The sequence below is a fragment of the Diabrotica virgifera genome, chromosome 10 (genome assembly GCF_917563875.1).
Source record: "Diabrotica virgifera virgifera chromosome 10, PGI_DIABVI_V3a".
Taxonomy (NCBI): domain Eukaryota; kingdom Metazoa; phylum Arthropoda; class Insecta; order Coleoptera; family Chrysomelidae; genus Diabrotica; species Diabrotica virgifera.
In genome coordinates this window covers 47,032,873-47,056,424 of record NC_065452.1, presented here as the reverse complement: position 1 = coordinate 47,056,424, position 23,552 = coordinate 47,032,873, and the positions used below count along the sequence as shown (strand labels likewise).

The 23,552-nt window shown below is 34.2% G+C and overlaps 1 protein-coding gene and 1 long non-coding RNA gene across 5 annotated transcripts in view; one reads left to right on the top strand and one right to left on the bottom strand.

Annotated features, from left to right (window-relative positions):
- LOC126878488 (C2 domain-containing protein 5) overlaps positions 1-18,584 on the bottom strand; it is an 85,940-nt gene extending 67,356 nt beyond the window's left edge. For 2 of the 4 annotated variants that reach the window (XM_050641239.1, XM_050641238.1), the window contains exons 1-5: positions 18,036-18,584; positions 15,464-15,773; positions 13,455-13,800; positions 8,388-10,324; positions 4,890-4,904 (exon numbers count right to left, since the gene is read on the bottom strand). In XM_050641239.1, coding sequence (XP_050497196.1) covers positions 4,890-4,904; positions 8,388-10,324; positions 13,455-13,800; positions 15,464-15,773; positions 18,036-18,212 — 2,785 coding nt within the window. In that variant the 5' untranslated portion in view covers positions 18,213-18,584. The remainder of the gene's footprint in view (positions 1-4,889; positions 4,905-8,387; positions 10,325-13,454; positions 13,801-15,463; positions 15,774-18,035) is intronic. The other 2 variants (XM_050641241.1, XM_050641240.1) reach the window with 2 other exon arrangements.
- On the top strand, positions 769-22,495 carry LOC126878491 (uncharacterized). The gene is made up of 2 exons (XR_007695677.1): positions 769-1,312; positions 21,565-22,495. It is a non-coding gene; the product is annotated as an uncharacterized LOC126878491 (long non-coding RNA).
- Positions 22,496-23,552: the final 1,057 nt, after the last annotated feature.

Here is a 23,552-nt window from a genome sequence, read left to right as displayed (position 1 = left end):
ACTTCTTATTTTCAAAGGTAGACCTAAACTTGTCAAATCAAATATGCGTAGAATTTTATGAAGAATACGACGATCGGATTTCCAGTGCCCCTTCATTAGGAAAATTTTGTAAAATTTAGATTTTTTAATTTTTGATATTCAATTACGCCCTCTAGCGGTGGTCCCACAATTATGAAAATAATTTCCAGGCTTTTCCTGAGGCAACTTTTGTTATAACATTTTTTATTTCAAAGCTCTACTATAAACGGCTCCTGAGATATGGCCGAGAGCCATTCTTATTGGGACACCCGGTACATTGCTCCACTGCTCATTTATAATAGTTCCCAGGTAGCAATACTGTTTTATGCGCTCTATCTGCGTTCCATTAATGTATAGATGAGCCTCGTTTATATTCTCCTTGCTGATAATCATTTGTTTTGTTTTTTGGGTATTAATGTTTAGTCCGTACTGTTGACTGTACTCGTTGATTCTGTCCATTAGCCTCTGAAGTCCCTCTAAACTATCTGCTATCACCATGGTGTTGTCGGCACATCTAATATTGTTTACTCTTTCTCCATTTAGAAGGATGCTTTCGTCTACTCCCTATAGAGCCCAGTTAAAAATTCTCTCTGAGTACATATTAAATATCAACGGCGACAGAATACATTCCTGTCCAACTCCACGTAGTATTTTTTTGTGATGTTTTTTCTCCGTTAATTTTCATGATGTTTAAGTTCACTTAAAATTTTGATTAATAATTCTACCCTTCAAAAAGTTATGTTGAATAATACTTGGTACAAACCTTGTAACTAGCGCCCTTTATGAGAGTCAGATATAAAAATAAATCCATAGGATGTATCAGTTTCCTAAACATAAATATATTCGTATAACATTTCATTACAATGTTGCCAGTAGTTTCGGCAAAATCGTAAAAAATGTGTATTTTTTTTCAACGCCCTGTATCTTGAAAACGGATGACGATGCAAACATTTTTTACTTATCAAACTCCAATTATTTTTCAGTTTTTTATCCATCTTAGAGACGGTGTTGCCTATTTTTGAAACACCCTGTATAGTAGTGTATATCCCTACTGTGTGTATATTCTTCTAAAACTAGCTTGACCATTTGATGATTTGGCAGCAACGCCTGTCCATTTATTTTCAGAGGTATTCCAATCAAATCTATAAAAATTTTATGCGAGCATTCTTTTGTTGCAATTCAAAGTACAGTTATTTTGGTGTAATGGTGTCACTTGCAGACTGACATACAGATAACTTGATTGATTCAAAAACCTTTTGGTGTAAACATATCAACTGAAATATTAGCAATTTACGTGAGTTTTTGTATACATTGTATAAATATATTAATACGCTAAAATGTCGTTTGGCTACATCTATAATACTTAGCATATTATAAAAATATTAGGTATACACTTCTCCAAGAAATTAACGCACCACCAAGTTAAAAATGGACAATTTTTGATGTCTCGAATTTCATAAACCTATTGTCCGATTTACGAGATTTTTTTACTATGTTATAGCCTTATTCTTTAACAATATCGCTGTAATAATATTGTTGCTAGATAGGTAAATTGTCATTGTATACAGGGTGAGGCAGATAAAGGGCCTATTGGAAATATCTCGAGAACTAAAGGTAAGAAAATCATGAAAATTGTTATACAGGGGTTTTGAGGTGTGAACTATTTAATGAAAATATTTTGGTCTCTTTGCTTCTTCCGGTTATACCGAAAGTTGATTGTAACTTCGTTTTTTTAATGGGACACCCTGTATATTTTTACATTTTTGGATTCTCCTCGATTTCTTCTTTCTTTAAATATAAGGTTTTGTAATATTATACAGGGTAGGTTAAAAGATAATTACGTTTTCTTATTAATTTCGTAGTAACATTCACACCCTGTAGGCTTGTAGTAGTTTGACATAATAAATTCTATTTATGTTCAAATGATTTTTAATATAGTCTTCTATTGTTAACAATTATTAGTATAGCTAAATTTTTCGTTTTGGTATACAGGGTTGGTCGAAACACGGAATGAGTATTTTCTGAGTTTTCTTAAATGGAACACCCTTTATTTTAGTATTGTAATGAAATGTTGTTTTATGGTACATTTTAATTACTTAAGCACTCCCTATACCTAACTGCTTTAATTTGTGAGTTATTGGTGATTCAAGCAAAACATTAATTGCAACACAAAATATGTGAAATTGTATTAGGTTGGCCGTGAAAATATTCAATCACAAATAATTTTTTGGAAATAAATACATATTAATTTAGACTGATACTTAAAATTGCCAATAATGGTTGAACTGTCAAAATACCATCGAAGTTAAGATTGTTGGTGCGATTAACAATTAAGCACAAATTAAAGCAGTTAGGTATAGGAAATGCTTAAGAAATAAAAAAGTACCATGAAATATCATTTCATTACAATACTAAAATATAGAGTGTTCCATTTAAAAAAACTCAGAAAATACTCATTCCGAGTTTAGACCCACCCTGTATACTAAAATTAAAAATTTAGCTATACTAATAATAGACTATATTGAAAATCATTTGAATATAAATAGAGATTATTATGTCAAACTACTACAATCCTACAGGGTGTGAATATTGCTACGAAATTAATAAGAAAACGTAAATATCTTTTAACCTACCCTGTATAATGTTACAAAACATGATATTTTAAGAAAGAAGAAATCGAGGAGAATCCAAAAATGGCAAAATATACAGGGCATCCCATTTAAAAAAACGAAGTTATAAGCAACTTCCGGTATAACCGGAAGTACCAAGTAGATGAAAATATTTTCATTAAATAGATCAGTCTTCAAAACCCCATTATTCCAATTTTCATAATTCAGTTACCTTTAGTTCTCGAGATATTTCTAATAGGCCCTTTATCTGCCTCACCCTATATAGGGTGTACCAACTACCAATAAAACTCTGTTTTTTTTTCTCAAAGTTCGCATCACGCTGTGAAATATTCTGGCATTTCTAAAATGATGAAATTAAAACCCAACTATAGCTCCTTGTTTTCGTAATATTCTGTTTTTTAAATTTATTCGCTTATGTTGGATAATAAAAAACTTAGGTATTTTAACAACTAGCCATGTTTTTTTTCATCAATACAGGGTGTTTTTAAATAAGTATGGAAAACTTTAAGGGGTAATTCTGCATGAAAAAATAAAGACAGTTTGCTTCATAAACGTATGTCCGCAAATGCTTCGTTTACGAGATACGGGATGTTGAAATTTTTCTTACAAACTGACGATTTATTTATTGCTCTTAAACGGGTTGAGATGTGCTGGAAAGGAAAGTCCTGGAACGAAGTGAAGGCCTTAGCTCAAAATAGAACCCGATGGCGCGTTTTCACTGAAGCTCTATGCTCCACTTAGGAGTTCAAGAACATTAAGATATACAGAGAGGATCTAAATTATGGAATAAATTAATTTTCTCTAAAATGGACGACTTTGAAAAAAAAGCCTGAAACAGGTAGATTTTTATTTTTAGATTACAATTGTTTGGCATATAATTCATACTAGTGACGTCATCCATCTGAGCGTAATGACATAATCAATGATTTTTTTAAATGGGAATAGGGGTCGTGTGGCACCTCACTTGAAAGGGTGTTCAATTCTCTATTCAGTAGATAATATAAACGATAATATCATTATTTATACAGGGTGACCAAAAAAATAATTTTTGAATTAAATTAATTGACGCAAAAAGAAGAATGTATGTAATTTATTTAACTCAAAATACATTGTACGGCTGTCAATAAATAGAAAAAATGTTTATTTCACAAATAAACATTTCTTTTCGCTTAAACTAAATCACAAACGGCCTCCCACCTACCTCTTGGCAGTTTTAACATTTCTGTGGTACTAAGGCAAAACCCAATATGTCAAAAATTATCGATTTTTCGTTTTTAATGCCAATATGTACATTGAGTGCTGAAGAATATGATGACAAAACCATGGCTAAACGCATCCATGTAACCAGTAATGATAAAATTAGTTTCCGATATGTTCACTATTACAACAACACTGCAAACTTTTAAACTCATCTGCTGCAAAATCACGTTTTTTGACATATCAGGTTTTGCCATAGCACCACAGGTTTAATTTAAGCGAAAAGCAATGTTTATTTGCCAATAAAAGTAATGTTTTCTGACGGCGATAGAATGTATTTTGACTTAATTAAATTGCATACATTCTTCTTTTTTCGTCAATTAGTTTAATTCAAAAATTATTATTTTGGCCACCCTGTATAAATAATGATATTAATGTTTATATTACAGTATAGAGAATTGAACACCCTTTTAAATGATGTGCCACACGACCCCTATTCCCATTTAAAAAAATCATCGATTACGTCACTACGCTCAGATGGATGACGTCACTAGTATGAAATATATGCCAAAAAATTGTAATTTGAAAAGAAAAATCGACCTGTTTCGGAATTTTTCTCTAAAGTAGTCGATTTTAGAGAAAATTAATTTATTCCATAATTTAGATCCTCTCTGTATGTGTATAAGAACACATTTGGGGTTATAGTTGGGTTTTAATTTCAGTATTTTATAAATGCTAGAATATTCCACAATGTGATTGTGTGATGCGAACTTTTAAGGTGGTGGTGCGTTAATTTCTTGGAGAAGTGTATATCATGCGCAGTAGCATTTTTGGAAGTCCAGTTCAAGATTACCAAAAGAATAAGTAACCATTGAAGCCTAAAGACATTTTAAAATAAGTAATGCATGTCCACATACAATAAATTGTTAAATATAATTCTATTAATAGATTAAACAAATCATTAAAAAATTCCTCGTGTACAGTAGACATTTATAAAACATGTACATAAGATGCAACAAGTATCATACAACATCTTATACTCACTTTTTCTATTGAATCCTATCAGGAGGAAACATCAAACAAATAGTTATCACAATGTACTATCTAACAATAATACTAAATGAGCTATTTAATGTAATATTTCAAAATTGGATTAGTGCTTTATTACTATGTTTTGAGCATTTATTGTAATGAAGAAATTCTAACATAGTTCAACCCTATATGTTTGTATATACAGTGTGTCCCAAAAATTAACGAATAAAATTCATAATTTTGTTCCTGATAATTCTGTTGCACATCTATTTTTCTTTTTGTAAGAATGTCAATATAAACGGACGACATAGTCCTGATAACAGATCGCATTGACCATGCCATCGAAATGTGCGAAAGGCTCTACCATGCCTCTACACAAGTAGGTTAAAGATCAACCACTCAAAAACACAAGTGATGACAAACCTCGTTCTGAGTGAGAACATCAACATAGCTGAAACAAGTATAGAACAAAAATCAGCATACAAATCCCTGGGACACGAAATTCGTGCCGTTTAAGTAGAGACAACCAGATCAATGAGTTAATACGTAGAATAGGGTTGAAATGGAGAACTGATGATAAACTTCAGCACGAATAACGAACTTAGAATAAACAACACATTTTTTGACCACAAAGACCAACACAAATATACATTCAATAACACCCGTGGACAAAGATCTATGATAGATTATGTTGTAACCAACAGAGATATACATCCATTAAAAATAATCGACGTAAGATGCCTCAACTCAACAGATGTAGGTAGCGACCATAGCCTAGTATTATGTAAAACAGGAATCATTATAAAATATTTCACACCTAAGAGGGCAGCACCAACACAAACAAAAATCAAAGTCGAAGGACTACATACGGAATACTTATACAGGAAAAGAATATCAGAGAAGATTGCTGAGAATGGAATATTAGAAAACGATAACATCGATGAAAGCTGGCAAAAACTCAAAGATAACATAATTAACGCTGCAACAGAATCACTTGGAGAGAGAAAAGTAACGAATACTCACATATTAAATAAGAAAACCCCGTGGTTTAGAGAGGAAGTTAAGATAAAATGTGAAGAAAAGAAGAAAGCCTTTTTACAACGCAGAACAAAACAAACACAACAGGCATGCAACCACTACAATCGAATCAGAAACGAAACGAATACTTTATACTTTAGTGAGGCAAATAAAAAGGGAGCACTGGCAGAGATTCTCAAAACAGAACACAACTTCTACGGAACACAAAAAGAAGTATGGAGAATGATCAGAGGGCAAAGAAAGGAGATGAACGAATTAATAAAAGCGAAACACATTTAGAAGGAAACATGGGCAGACTACTTCCGATCTCTATTTGCTAAAGGCGACGATAATGAACCACCAATACCTGAAGTTACGGCAAACGAAGAAATAAACATCGAGGATGGAGAGGTAAATGAAGCATTAAGAAAATTAAAAAATAGAAAATCTCCAGGAGAGGACAGAATATCGAACGAACTCCTAAAGTACGGAGGACAAGATCTAACTTAACAACTATTAAAACTAATACAAAAAATAATAGAACAAAACAGAATACCACAAGAATGGAGATCAAGCATCCTAATACCTCTCTTCAAAAAAGGAGACAAATCGGATCCGGAGAATTACAGAGAAATTAACTTATTAAACACAACATTAAAATTAACACCCAAAGTGATAACAAACAAATTGAATGAAATTATAACATTAGAAGAAGAACAACAAGGTTTTAGGTCGGGAAGGTCATGCACTGACGCTATATTTATAATGAGGCAAGTTCAAGAGAAATCGTTGGAATACAACAAACCGGCATATTTATGTTTCGTGGACCTTAAGAAAGCATTTGACAGGGTTACATTAAAGGACGTTATCCATTTGTTACCGAGAGAGGTACCGCTAGGAATAATTAAAACGATCGAAAACATCTACCAGAACAACACAATAAAAGTAAAAGAGGAAGATGAACTAACTGACCCAATTGAAGCTGGCAATGGGATAAGACAGGGGGATTCCTTGAGCCATTTATTGTTCAACCTGATCATGGACGAAATAATAAAAAAAAAGGAAGAACTAAAAAATGCAATACTAATCTCTCAAAGTGAAGATGATTTACAACGTATGCTGCACCAATTCAACATAATCGCCAGAAAATTTAATATGTTAATTTCCTCAAAGAAGACAAAATGCATGGTTATAACAGCAGATCCAATAAGATGTAAACTGGAGCTGGAAGGTCAGATAATAGAACAAGTGATGGAGTTTAAATACCTAGGCATCACACTATCTAGCTACGGAAGGCTCGAAACAGAAGTGGAAGATCAAGTGAATAGAGCAAACAGAGCCGCAGGTTGCCTGAATGACACACTATGGAGAAATAAAAATATCGGAAAAGAAATGAAAGTCAGAATTTACAAAACAGTCATCAGACCAATAATGACATACGCGGCAGAAACACGACCCGACACAAAGAGGACAAAAAGATTGCGAAACAGCCGAGATGAAAACCCTTCGAAAAATCGATGGTAAAACTATGGAACAGAGCTAGAAGTACAGATATACGACGGAGATGCAAGGTGGATAACATTAATAACTGGGTAAGAAACAGAAGAATAGAATGGAATGACCACATAAGCCGAATGACAACAAATAGGGTAGTCAGGACAGCCAGAGACGGTTCCCCAATAGGAAGACGATCAGTGGGAAGACCACGAAAACGATGGAACGACAACTTACTAGAGGCACATTGAAAAAAACAGACAGAGTCATGCCTATACAAAAAGAAGAAGAAGAAGGGTTGACTTGGGCGGCTTATGGAAAGCTGAGAGACGTTTTCAAATCAGCTCTTTCCATCTGCTTGAAGAGAAGGGTCTTTGATCAGTGTGTACTGTGGTTCTAACTTATAATGCGGAAACGCTAACGCTCACTAAGACGCCCGCAAACAAAATTCGAACAACACAGTGGACAATGGAACGGTGCATGTTAGGATTAACCCTTGGAGACCGAATAACCAACACAGAATTGCACCGTAGATCAGGAGTAACCGACGCAATCAAAAGAATATCGGCCTTAAAATGGAACTGGACAGGGCATATCGCGCGAACGAAGAACGGCAGATAGACGAAACGTATTCTCGAGTGGAGACCCAGACAGGACGCCTTTCAAAGCAGAGGACGACCACCAACAAGATGGACAGATGACCTGAAGCAGATATGCCAAAATTGGATGCAAGCGACTCAGGACCGGAATTTGTGAGATAAATTTCAGGAAGCCTACGTTCGGCAGTGCATGAATGATGATGATAAAAATGAACTTTTATCAAATAACGGTCAAATCTATCACTTATTTAATCTGTGGTTTATTCCCAACGAAAACCTGCGGTTTTTGGTCTGATAACTTAGCTTAACCTTTATTAGTACACGATCCACGGTTTATTTTAGTTATAAAATATCGATTTTATGATACAAAATTACATAAAAACTAGAATTTGGTTCTTACCCTTTGGTGTGGTACTTAGATCGGAATCCGAAGATCTTCTCTGAGCCAAAATATTGAGTCTCGAAGGCGATTGGTCGCTTTTCCTCTGCTCTAGGTTCTGCTGATAAGTACTTCCAATTTGATCTGCTTGTGGTGATATGTTATGCCTGTTAGGGGTTATGCATGCATGCTTAGTACTAGTACAAATGTCGCTCTGATTTTTTATATCAGTATTCGAATCATTTGAAGAAATGTTAATAGATGTTAAATCACTATCAGTAGGGGTATTAGAACAAGTGGGTGCTGGACGCGATATTTTTTTACTGAAGATTCGAAATAATAAGTTTGGTTTAGATTTTTTATCAGAACTATCACTGGATACGCGGCGTATCTCACCAGAATTCAGTGATAATGTACTTTTCTGATCACTAGATATATTCAACTTTGCAGGCAATTTTTTCTTATTTAACGATTCATGGAGCAAAGTCTTAACTAAAGGTTTGTTTAGTTGATTGTCTGAGTAAATTTTGGTGTTGGTCTTAGGAATGAGTGCATCTGATTTGAGTAGACACGGCTGTGACTGTCTTCTTTTAAACACTTTAGTTGCAGTTATATCCGTAAATGGAACACCCAAGACATGTTCTCTTTTTTTTACATACTCTATGAAAGATACTGAACTAGCTGATTTGGGCATTCTTGATTTCTGCGTGGTATCGCCTGAAAGGAAAGCTTTTGGAAATTCGGTATCCTTTACTTCCGATGGAGTTATGGGCGGTGTGTATGTTCCCAAAATCTGGGCTTTATCTAATAATAAAGTCTGTATAGCTGTTCGTACTAAACTCCTTTCTTCGATTTTAACACTCTTTATAGCTTCTGGTACTATGCCCTTAAAAGCAGGTTTTACATTTTTAACTTCTACTACTTGTTCATCAGAGTCTTTATCTGTAACAGAAGTTTCTTTCTCACCAATCTCAAACAATGCATTTTTATCAGTAATGGTTGTTTTTTCACAGTCCTCTTTGGGAAAAACTGTTTCAGAAGTTGTTTCTTCAATCACACTATCAGAATTGTTCCTGCATTCTTTTTCGTTATTTTCATTATCAGATAGATCCCAGTTTGTGTCTACCGGTCTGTAGGTATATGCAGTAGACAGAGAACTCACCGAATCCAATCTACTGATTTCGAATGCTGGTAAAGAACGCTGTTTTAATAACGATGGCTTTTGTTTTATTTGTAACATTTCTACATCTTTAACAATAGTGCTTATGGTGTCAAGATCCTTTTGACTATTTTTAATGTTAAGACTGTCATCCTCTTCATCTGAAGTTGTGCTATCAGAATAAGAACCCTGACCTTCACTAGCACTTTCGTCAGATACAGTATTTGAATCGGACATCATTTTATTAAATTTGTCAGATTTTTGGTTTGATTTACCCTCTTCTGTAGACTGATTTTTTACTTCTAATATACAAGTCAAACTATTGTGGACTTGAATAGCAGAACGAGCTAACACCTCTGCCATAAAGCTAGAATCGCTATCTGATCTCTTATGAAGGTATTTTTTCTGAACAACAGGTTCTTCGTCAATTTTCTCACCTACACTACCTGACAGTTTTGATTTAAAGGCTGTCATTTTCTTGCTCAAAGACTTTTGAGAATATTTAAAGTTTTTTAACTTTTGAGGCAAACCATATGTTTTCCCTCTTTCATTTTCTTGTTGAAGTAATCTTTCCATTGGGCTATGAGAAATATCTTCGATAGAATGTGATGCCCTTATACTACCTGAATCTACAAAGGAGTCGATTTTTCTGGATTTACGCTTATATTTGGGGAAGGTAACATTGGCAATTTTAGACACTTTAGAAAAGGCGGGAAGCATAAAGGATAAGACGTTTGGTGTGCTGCTCAAGCGAAAGCTTTTGCCATCACCAACGAATTCGAGATAATCTTTTACATGCCTGTATAAACAAGAAAAATATAAGTTTAAAGTGACAAAATGTAAATAATCCAACCGGGATGTGTTGAAAAGCAGACCAAATTGGTCTATGGAAAATGTCTAATTCAACAGATCTCTGGACTATGCATAAAAATATTGTATTCCTCCAATCCTCACTTTATAGTCGAAGCAATAAAGCCCCGAACCTTCGAAAAAAAAAACGACAAGACGGATCTTAAAAATTCTTTTTGCATTCGATTCGTGAATGCACCAGGAAACTTTGTGACCCTGAGCCATGATATAATATTGAAAAACTGCATACAAAAAATGCATTCTTAAAGTGCATCTCAAACAGACAATAAAAAAAATTCAGAACTCGTCAATTATCGGCGGAAATAAGTTTAATTTTGTTACTATGGAGATTTTGGGGTCACTGAAAACGAATATGACGTCGTAAGTGATCTCCGGAGTACCTAGTGCCCAGGGTACCTACTGTTTTCCTCGTCATTAAAATTCATTAAAAAATTAGTCAAAAATCATTACTCGGGGAGTTTTTAGGGTCACTAACGACGAATATGATATCGGAAGTGATCTACGGAGTACCTGGTGCCCAGGGTACCTACTGTTACCTCGTCTTGTGGAGTTTTCGGCAAAAAATTTATTAAAAAACTAGTCAAAACATTACTTGGGGGGTTTTTGAGGTCGCCAACGACGAATATGACATTGGAAGTGATCTCAGGAATACCTTGTGCCCAGGGTACCTACTGTTTACCTCGTCTTCGGCAAATTCATTAAAAAATTAGCCAAAAATCATTACTTAGGGGGTTTTTTGGGTCGCTGACGACGAATATGACATCGGAAGTGATCTCCGGAGTACCTGGTGCCGGAATACCTACTGTTTATCTCGTGACTAATCATTTTGACTAATTTTTTAATGAATTTGCCAAAAACTCCGGAAGACGAGGTAAACAGTCAGTACCCTGGGCATCAGGTACTCCGGAGATCACTTCCGTTGTCATATTCGTCGTCAGTGACCCCAAAAAACCCCAAGTAATGAATTTTGACTAATTTTTTAATGAATTTGCCGAAAACTCCAGAAAACGAGGTAAACAGTAGGTACCCTGAGTACCAGGTATTCCGTAGATCACTTCCGATGTCACATTCGTCATCAGCGACCCAAAAACCCCCTAATTGTTGATTAATTTTTTAATGAATTTGCCGAAAACTCCCGAAGACGAGGTAAACAGTAGGTACCCTGGGCCCCACATATTCCGGAGATCACTTCCGATGTCATATTCATAGTTAGGGACCCCAGAAACCCCCAAATAATGATTTTGACTAGTTTTTTAATTAATTTTTTGCCAAAAACTCCGCAAGACGAGGTAAACAGTAGGTACCCTGGGCACCAGGTACTCCGTAGATCACATTTTTGACTTAATCACACACTTTGACATAAGTTTTTAATAAATTTTAATGACGAGGTAAACAGTAGGTACCCTGGGTCACCAGGTACTCCGGAGATCACGTACGACGTCATATTCGCTTTCAGCGATCCCAAAAACCCCGGAGCAACAAAATTGAACTAATTTCCGCCGATAATTGACCAGTTCTGAATTTTTTTTATTGTCATATTGTCGTTTTTTTATTGAATGAATTTTTTGTATGCAGTTTTTCAATATTATATCATGGCTCGGGGTCACAAAGTTTCCTGGCGCATTCACGAATCGAATGCAAACAGAATTATTAAGATCCGTTTTGTCGTTTTTTTTGGAGGTAAGGCCGATTTTAGTGCTCTATTGCTTCGCTTATTATATGATATTGAATAAAACAAATTTATATTTCATTAGCAAATTTTTTTTGATTATTTTTACTGCTTAAACTCATGGAATCACTTAAAGAACATTTTAATGTATCTTTTAATTAGTTACTATTTTTTTATGATTTCATAAAATTTTAAATTAATAATAGTCTCATGTTTTATAACGCTGACGCGGATTTGGGATTATAGCAGGGTAGTCTGCTATAGTGATGTAACGAATATTCATGTTTTTGCATATTCGCATTCGCATCCGCATTCGCGAAATTTGTGCGAATGTTTTGCGAATATGAAAACCAGAAAAAAAAATAATTTTAAGATAATATTAGGTTAATAAAATCAAAATCTATTCACTTCTCATCTTTTTTTATTAAGAAAAGGTAACTTAACCTCAAACATGCAGCTACTCTCAAATGGAAATATGCAGGACACAACAGCAGACAAAGAGACGGAAGATGGAATGAAGCGATAACTCACTGGAGACCTTGGGACTACAAAAGAGGAAGGGCAGACCACATACGAGATGGTCGAATGACCTAAAGAGATACGCAGCGACCAGATCGACAGCATTAGCACTGAACCGAGAAGAGTGTAAAAGTAAGGGGGAGGCCTAAGTTCAACTTTGGACAAATGAAGGACAATAGATAGATAGAACTTAACCTTGTATAATCACATTATCAGCCTTCACTTTTTTTTATTATTTGGTATTATGTAATAAAGCTTAAGATTCAGATTGATTTACACTAAATATCAATTAACTTTTCATTAAAAATTTAGGAAACATTACAAAAATAGAAACATATTAAAAAAAACTGGACATTCGCATTCGCATCCGCATTCGCGAATGTCAGTAGCAGATATTCGCATTCGTATTCGCGAATGTTAAAAAAATGACATTCGTTACATCACTAGTCTGCTATATCTAGGGCCTATCGTATACAAGAAAGGTAACAGGGCCAGTGCTACACTTCAACCGCCTATTATTACCCCTGGTTTTACCCAAGGTACTCATTTTATTCAGGCTGAGTCGACCTGGGGCCTATAGACATTTTTTAAAAATGTCTAGTTGTTCTTGCCGGCGCTGGGATTTGAACCCCGGCCTACCAGCACGCAAGCCAAGCATACTACCGCCTGAGCTACGCCGGCCCTTCATAAAATTTTAATTAGGTCTATAAAATAAATTTAAAGTGAACGGTACTAATGAAGTTTTTTTCAAACAAAATTTCAGTAATATTAAAAAACTGATTAAATTATTCAATAATAATTCACTGTTTCAGCTTTATAGCTCATTAACAATTATGTGTAAAAAAGAAAATAGTTTAGACATAATACTTACTCATCTTTATTTTCTCCTGGTAATATGGGACCATTACTACTTGTATTTGATACCGTCAAAGTTATAGCAGTACCAATACCTCTAGCTACGATTCCCGACTCTCCCTCTAAATCATAGCTCTGTTTATAACCTATAACAGCATTACCACCCAAATTTAAGGTCTTTACACCAATTTTACGCTGAAGTTCTCCAGAAAGTTTAAAAAACAGTGTTTGTCTGGCTTCATTCGAAGCCCTTGGAGTACGGATCTTGTCTATCCATTGGTATTCAGGATCATCATAAACTACTAGCTCCTCTACAAATCCGTGTATGAGTTTTGCTTGATAACCTTGAGGCACTGTTGGAGCTACAATACACAAAATAATGTAATGATATTGATTAAAAACAGTTTTCATCATTTGAACAGAAAACATTGCAAGTAATGCATTTGGAATGTGACTGAGAATGTATTGCCTTGAGAAGAGCACATTTTACGTCTTCCATGTTCATTATCTATATATCTATCTAATTAGCCTTCTTCAGTCCATCTTTGGACATAGGCCTCCTCAATCCTTTTCCATTCTTCTCTGTCTGTCGCTACAGTTATCTACCTAGAGCCCACATGCTCGATATCATTTGCCCATCTCATTTGGGGTTTTCCTCTGCTTCGTTTATATTCCCACGGTCTCCAGTTTATAAGAATTTTGTTCCATTGGTCTTCTTTTTGTCTTATATTGTGTCCGGCAAATCTCCATTTCAATTTTGCAACTTCTTGTCTAACATCCCTAACTTTGGTTTTCTCTCTTATCCACTCGTTTTTCTTTTTATCCATTAGTCTTATGTGTAACATTTGCCTTTCCATTGCTCTTTGCGTTTTTATTATTTTGTCCATGTTTGCTTTTGTAAACATCCACATTTGGGAACGATAAGTGAGAACAGGGAGTATGCATTGATTGTACACCTTGGTTTTAAGATGTTGTGGATATCTTTTGTTTTTAAGGATGTAGCTTAGTTTGCCAAATGCCGCCCATGCCAGTCTAACTGATCTTTTCCGATTCTTTTTCATCTTTTTCTATTTCATCTTCTCCGATCCTCATTGTAATGTTCTCATCTGTATTTGTTATGACTTTGGTCTTGCTGTAATTCGTATTCAGGCCTATCTTTCCAGCTTCTATCTCCGGTTCTTTTATCATTTCAAACAATTCTTCTTTTTTATCGGTTATCAATACAATGTCAAGCGTTCCTTAGGTGGTTCAAGCGGTGATAGCCAGAGCTACTGATCATATAAAATCTAAAAGTGTCATTGTATCTTCTACAGAATGAGAGTATAAAACATTAAGTGGATCTACGATTGAATCCATAAGATCCATATTGTAAACCAGCAAGATCTACTTCTAATCTACTGATTGTAATCAGCTACAATTGGTGGATAGAAAATATTTACTGTCATTCCATTCGTTGTATTCATATAAAGATGCATCTAAAATGTGGACTTTTAAGTGCCATTGGGTCTGAATAAGGACTATTTTATGAATTATTTTCTTAATGTGTTATCTTCTTAATGAGGACATAGGCCTCCCCTATTTGTCTCCAAAGTGTTTAATCTTGTGCTTTCTGTATCCAGTTTTTTGTTGTCTTTCTCAAGTTGTCTTGCCATTGGGTTGGTAGTCTTCCTCTGCTACGTTTATCAGCTCTTGGTCTTCATTCAACTAGTTTGCGAGTCCATCTTCCTTCATTCATTCTGGTAAAGTTTCTAGCCCATTTGCATTTTAAGTTACAGCTTCTTTCAATGATGTCTATGGCTTTGGTCTTAGCTTGTAGATCTTTGTTTCTCATAAAGTGGCTCCTATCATTGATCGCTCCATTCTTCTTTGCTTTACTCTTAGTTTTTGTGGTTTTTTCTTTGTGAGCGATAATGTTTCTGCACCATAGGTCATCACTGGTAGCACACATTGGTAGACCGATTTAACTATATACCTTATGGAAACTAAATTGATTTATAATATCAAGAATTCTAAATCAGTACTTACAATAAAAAAACTGTACACCACATGATGATTGTCTAAATCTATTGAAGTCTGAGAATAGTTCTACTTTGACTGTTATATTAACTTCACCTCTAATACCATGCATAGTATCATATACTGGAAGCCACCCTGATATTTCATGGTGAATTGAGCTGTCCCCATTGAATCCATACTTCATTATCTGACCATCAACGGGAAGTAACAGTGGATTTAAATTTAAATAAACTTTACCTATGGCATCGTTAGCAGAGTAGGTGTCATGGTCCATTAGTCTTATCTGTAAGGGTTCGTCTTGTAATTCTGAATCTTCTACCTATAATAAATGTATTAATTAAACCTGGCATTGGAAACATAATGGACAAAAACAACAAAATAATAATTGAAAGTGCAGAGAAAATAAATAGATGGGAAGGATTTTGACTATGAAAAAGTGCACTATTGGATATTGAACTACGCATATAACAATTTATTTTTCCGTTGTATTTCAGTAGTAGATAATTTTTTCATAGGTGTTTTTAATAATTAAAAATGTTTTTCAAAAAGTGACTTGTCTACTTTAGTCTGCCGACCACAGATATAAAAGAGCTATTTAAAGATGACGAAAGAATGGGGACCATAAAACGAAGAGGTAGAAATGGACCTACAATTACCTAAAGGGAAATTGAAAAAGCACTAAAACATATAAAAAATAATAAATTCCTGGGACCAGATGAAATACCTACAGAAATTTTAAGATTACTAACAGAGAACCACATTGATATACCTACTAATAGAATTATTCAATGACATTTACTAAATCAGGTTAAGTCCGAAAGAATGGCTAATATGTGAGTTCATCCAATACCCAAAAATCCCAACGCAATGAAATGTGAGGTATATAGGACGATCAGTTTGATGATTTTAAAAGTTTTTTTGTGAGAAATCCATGAACGTGTCTATAAAAAACTAGATGATAGCATAACAGGAAACCAACTGAGATTTAGAAAAGGCACTGGCATCAGAGCGGCATTATTTACTATACCAACACACATAGAACAGTGTCGAGATGTCAACTGTGACATATTTATATGTCCAGTTGACTTTGAGAATGCTTTCGACAAAATACAACCAGAAGGCTTGCAAACATATTACGAAACACAGAAATAGATGATCAGGATGTGAGAATCATTACAACTGTACACTGATATCAGAAAGCCATAATTTGAGTAGCACAACAAAAATCTAAAGATATTTCAATAAGACGAGGAGTACAACAAGGTAGTGTACTATCCCATCTACTTTTTAATATGTGCTCAGAAAAGATGTTTAAAGAGGCACTAGATGACATCAATAATTAACAGAACACTAGTGAATAATCTCAGATATACCGATCATACAATACTCTTTACTGACATCAGAGAAGGGTTGCAAATTTTGGTTAATCACACTATGCAAAATTGTGACAGGTATGGAATGAAAAAACATGATTGTCACTAAGAACAAGATCGAAGACGAAACAATCTATGATAAAGAAAAACCTTTAGAGAAAGTACCTAGATACTATTACAGTAGACTCCCTCTATAACGAGAACTGAAATGGCGGACTAATTACTTCGTTATAAGAGGATCTCATTATATCAGACAACAATAATATTGTGCATACCACCACCACTGAAATGTTTTGATACCTCTTGTAGTTTATTAGGTGTCGATGGTCAACCTCAACAATGAAATTTGGCCATGGTAAATTGTAAATTTCCTACAACATTCAATATCGGTTGATAGATAAACAAGAAGGAAGAAGTTTATTACCAGCAATGGAATTTATTACAGTACTGGTCTCAATAAGCACACAGATGTTGGGCATTCCTGTATACAGGAAGCTATGATATTTATTATGGCCATCACCACGCCAAAAACAGGTAAAGAAACATATTCTTCGATTTCATTTTTCCTCCTTATAGAGGTGTTATAGTTCAATAGGAATTTCATGGGACATCTAGTGTACCTTGTTATAAGCTAAACCTAGATATATTGAGATGGCCAAAAGCTCTTTCAATAAAATAAAATCAGTATTATGCAGTGAAAAACAGAAATTAGAACTAGAGAATTGAGATGTTATGTTACATATTCTTTGTCTTTTTAGATGGAGTTGAAACCTGGACAATTACAGAGGCAACTGAAAAAGGCCTTGTTAGCTTTGAGATGTAGTATTATCGAAGAATGTGGAAAATATCATGGACACAAGATATTATAACAAACAAGGAAACATTAAGAAATGAAAAAAGAAATACTCACCACTACGGCGGAGAGTAAATTGAGCTACTTTAGTCACATACTAAGAAATGAAAAATGAGTTGATGCGATTAGGTATACAAAGGAAAGTGGAAGGAAACAGGACCAGGTTGATGCATGTCCTGGTCAAAAATTTTAAAGCAGTGGAGTGTAAAAACAACAATAGAACTCTTCAGAACAGCTACAGACAGAGTAAAATGGGTCCTGCTGATCGCCAATGTCCTTAAAGGATGAGACACATGAATAAGAATTAAACTTGTATACGGTGTATTATAATTATCAATGTATGGTTCAAAATCACCTCAAAACGGTACCAATCTGTGTTCCATTGAGGATGTAAGGACTTTCGACACACATCAGTTTTAAATGTTGTACTACCCAATTTTATCTCTACATAAGCATCTGTTGTGTCACTAGATCTATCCATTACAGGTAAATTTTTCCCTGATGATATCTTCACTTTTACTTTCCCAGGCATTGCAACTTTCCAAAAAAGAAACTAATAGGTCCCCTAATTGATTTAAATAGGCAATCAGTTTTTGACTATGTAACTAAAAATTGTAGAAGTATTTGCTATAATTATTAAAGTAAGGATGTTTCCATTTTAACTTTTGAGCTTAATCATATTTATAAAAATTAGGTAACCTCATTCACTGTATACTTTGAAGTATCCTGAACCGTCATGAAGTTTGCCTTGTTTTCATTTTTTCTGAAGTTGTTAGGCCAACTTCAGAGTTGTCATAGGCGCAGACGTTTGGACACACGAAATAAGAAAAATATGTTAAAACATGACTGTGTGTGTTTATTATTCAATCATCATCAATTTTAACAAACTTTTGTGTCAGATTGGTTAGACCATGGACGTAATACCTATAATACTAAAATATATTACTTCAATTTGTTATTACATAGAGCAGACAATATTCTGTTGCGCCAAATGTAGGCAACTTAGAGTTCATCAAATAAAATTTTGCATACAGAGAATTTGGTAGAGATCAGTGGCGGTTCTACTGGCGGGGTGGGGGGTAATATTGGAGAGCAACTCCAGATCAAAATCAGAGGAATAACTATGCTCAATTTCCACATCATATAAAAACAAATCAAAAAATAATCAAAGAACCCAAATACAAACTAACTGGGCTATATGACGACAGCACCAGGTTCCTATACACCACAACAGACTGGATCAAAAACTTGATCAAATTGACTTGACATATGTAGCACCAATATAATATACGACAAAATAACACTTGCGATTAAGTAAGCAACCAGTGAAACATTAGGCATGGAGGAGATAACAAATATCAGGAAACATAACAACATAGTCTGGAGCAATGAACTTGAACAACAGAAACAAATAAAACAACAGAAATATCATAAAATGGTTAAAATCACAAAACGCATAATAATATGATAAAACCCAAAACCGCCAAGAATTAATCAAATATAAAAAAATGTTAACAAAAAATGAGAACAATACCTGGGAACAGAGATGAAGGGAAGTGGAATGCCATCTAGGTGGAAGCAGATCCTCAGAAGCTTGGAGGTTCATTCGAAATCTAATAAATGAAAACAGAAATAATACAAACCTTCAAATGATTGACTTAAAAAAATGGAAAATTCACTACAAAGAAGAACTTCAAGAAAATAGACAGGAATACATAAATACATCACCAAAGCACTACAATTTAAATGGTCAAGTCGTAGAATTAAATGACGAATTCGTTGAGAGAATGATTAAATCACTAAAAAATAAAAAAGCATGTGGTCCAGAAGGAATCCCAGCGGAACTTATAAAAAATGGAACTGCAAAATTGATCAAACTAATAACCTTAATTTTCAACAACTACACAAATGGAGAAAACATACCAGAAAATTGGAAAACAGGATGGATAACCCCAATACACAAAAAACGTAACAAGGAAGACTGCAAGAACTATCGCTGTATTACTGTAATCAGCACCTTTAGCAGATTATATGGGAAAACTTTAAAAGCTCTAGTAGAAAATGAATATGCACCTTTAGAGATCGAACAACAAGCAGGATTCCGAGCAGGAAGATCCTGTATCGACCACATCTTCACGCTCAACCAACTCAACGAGAAAAAAGTAGCCAGAGACAGAGAAATACATCTACTATTCGTCGATCTAACTAAGGCATATGATAACGTACCACTTTGTAAATTATGGCAAGTCCTGGAAAAATCCCCTATTAATATAACTTTAATAAAAGCAGTGCAACAATTCTATAACAATATCCAAGCAAACATAAAAATCAACAGCAGATTATTATCCGATAGGTTCATCGTGAATAAGGGACTACGACAGGGATGTAGCTTATCGCCAACACTGTTTAAAATCTATATAAATGAGGTCTTGAATAAGTGGCGGAAATCGTGTTCTGGAATGGGGATACAGCTAAACGACGACTCAACATTATACACACTGCATTTTGCTGACGATCAGGTGGTGATTGCCCAGGATAAAGATGATCTAATATTTATGACAAACCGGCTGTTTCGAGAATACAAAAAATGGGGCCTATATGTTAATATGAAGAAAACCAAATATATGTGTATACAAAGGTATGGTTGGTAATTTGAATGCTCTGTTGGATATTTCGGGAGTTTTTAGAAACCAACATATAGTTCATTTTTTCCTCGTTTACCACAAGTCCTAATTCACTTGCCGCATCTGCAAGCCTTGCAAAACACTGCACCATATCTGCCATACTACTTCTGCTCACTATAAGTATATCGTAAGCGAATGTGAGAATTTGCGTCGATCGAATAAAAATAGTTCCATTCATTTTAATATTAAATTTTCTGACTGCCTTTTCCATGGCAATATTAAAGAGGAGACACGCCAGTGCGTCCCCCCGTCTTAGACCATTATTAATGTCAAAGAACGTAGACTTTTCTCCTTGAATTCTAACGCACGAGCTTACCTTTTGCGTTGTTAGTTGGGCTAACTTAACTAACTTAGGTGGAATCCCATTACTTTTTTCTTGAGAAATCGAATAAACTCTAAAAAACGTAGATTTTCGACAAAAAATTTTATACTATAATTTTTTCATGGGCTAGCCTTTTGAGTTTCTGCTGTATTTTCATTAAATTTTGAAATTATTAAAAATGGTAAATTCTCAATAAATAACGTTAATTCGTTATTTTTTGACGAACTGAAGGGTGCGCGCAATTACTTTTGTCTTGAGGAATCGAATAAACTCTAAAAAACGTAGTTTTTCTTCAAAAAGTTTTTTATTATAATTTTTTCATGGGATTAGAGCCTTTCGATTTTCTGCTGTATTTTGGAAAAATTTCAAAAGCATTAAAAATAATAAATTTTTACTAAAAAATATTTAATCGAATTTTTTTGTGGAACTGTAGAATTTGTTTAACTTTTTTCCCTTGATAAATTGTTTTTTTTGTAGCCAAAGTTCTAAATGTCCCGTAGAAAGCTTATTGGTTGATTTAATGTTTCGTTTTATACACTTCCGGACAAAAACATTGCATATTTTGGAATTAACGTGTGAAATAAAATTTTTAACAATGCACTTCTTCATGTCGCTAGCATAGTGAATACTTACTTCGATGAGATTCAATTTAAAAATTATACTGGCCAGTATATAGCCCAGGTCAGTCTTAAATCCGATTATAGCATTTATATGATACTTTAAAACATCGCATTTGGAAAAAAATCCTATTCCTATGATACAGGGGGCTAAGGATAGCAGCACAAAAAATTTCATTCCACATGCATATGCAATATTTTGGTCCGTGAGTATATTATCTCTGTCAAAAGCCTGTTATTAATTAAGGATTTTCTTTTCAGATATGGGACAACTAGAAAATTTTCGCAGAAAATTATCAACTCCTTCCAAAAAAGTATATCCATGTGTAAGACCTTTCTAGTGGTTTTCTTTATAAATAAAATGAGTACTTAATTATAGTTAATCAAGAACTATTATACAGTAAAACCTCGATATAACGGACTAATTGGGGGAACGGGATGTCCGTTAAAGCCGAAAGTCTGTTATATAAAAATCGGTTTAAAATCAGTAAAATTTTTTTTGAAAATATGTACTTACTGTATTTAGATACAGTGTACAAATCTGTAAGTTAAAAAAGAAACCAAGTTTTGTTTGGTGCTTTTTTACTTTTCTACTTCATCTAAAAACTTTGTGCAATATACCTACTCGTTTGGCTGTCAAAATTATTCACCGATCTATGGGTTAAATGAGCGATGTATTTTTTGGCAAAAACATACAATTAAAGTTGCCATCTGAATGTTGAATATTTTCAGGAGCGTTGTCTAAAATCAATAAATATTTCACCTCCTTCAGCGGTATTCCCAGTTTCTTCTCTTGAAATTTTCTCACTGCAGGTACAAAGTCTTTAAAATACCAATTTTTAAAAATATCTGTGGTGAACCATTTCTTATTAGAGCTATAATATGAAACGGGCAGATGATGCATCATATTTTTTAACAACTCTACGTTTACGAGATTTGCCAATAATTATAGCAGTTAATCCATGCAATCCATTGGCGTTAACATAAAACAGTGTTGAGATCCTGTCCTTGCTGATTTTTTTTGCAGAATTCGACTTTTCGTATTTTTTGCATTAAATTTATTTTTAAATTTGATCGGATTTTTTGTCAGAAGTCCGTTAAATAGAGGTCCGTTTTATCGAGGTTTTACTGTATTATGTAAATGTAATAGAATATTGTATATTTTTGTAAAAATAAATAATTTAGTTTAAAATGTCTGGTATTTTTCTGTCCTCAAATTTAGTCCTATCCCTGGTTCTATATAAACAGCATCTATTTGCCAACCTAAGAAATAAAGATTTACTTTCGGTGTAATAAAATTTAATTCTTCTCTTAAAATTTCAAAACGCGTTCGTTTCATATTCCCTATTCTTGACTCATATCTTCTAGACATTACTTAAGTAAACTAAATTCGCGATTCCCGTACAACTCGTAAGTCGCACCATCTATTGGTAATGTCACGAACTACAGATTAATTTCCGTTTAAGACAATTCAGTTTGCGTTTTAAATTTTAGAAACACGTCCGTTGCACATGTCCCTCCGCCCCATTGTTAGCCCATATTTTCAAGACATTACTTAAGTGCCCCCCATCCAACTCGTAAGTGGCACCATCTACTGGTAATGTCTCGAACTACAGATTAATTTCCGTTTAATACAATTTAGTTTGCGTTATATATGCAATATTTTTTGCACAGTTGTGCCTTCAGATCAGTTCTCCATAGATTAGCCTTCTGTTATATCGATCACTTCTTTTATATTTTTCTTGTGACCCACCTCTTCGCCTTCGTCTAGGACAAATATGTGAATATAGTATAGTGTAACGTTACAGCGTTCCATCTCCTTTCTATAATTTCTCCTATTGTCTTCCTTTGTATTTCACTTCTCATAATATTATAGCTTTTCTCTTCATTTTGTTTCTTTGGCATTTGAGTTAATTTTCGTTCCAAACCTTTTCGTTTTAGTTTACATTTCATTCTGTCTTTCCTTTCAAATTAAGTTCCCATTCGCTATTCAAAAGTTAAGTTCAACACTTCAATTGTTCTAGCTCCTGTCCTATTCCATAAAATTACTTCGAAGAATACTTTTCTAAAACCCGAACTATTGTAATTGGCGAGTATCAAATATATTCGTCAGTACTATACGTTAACCACTTAAAAACGAGTGACTTTGTATAATTTGTTCTCTCCCGAATAAAACTTCAAACAATTAAAACAGCTGAAATTATAATACAACAAGAAGTTTTTCCCAACTTATTTGGGTCGCTGGGGAG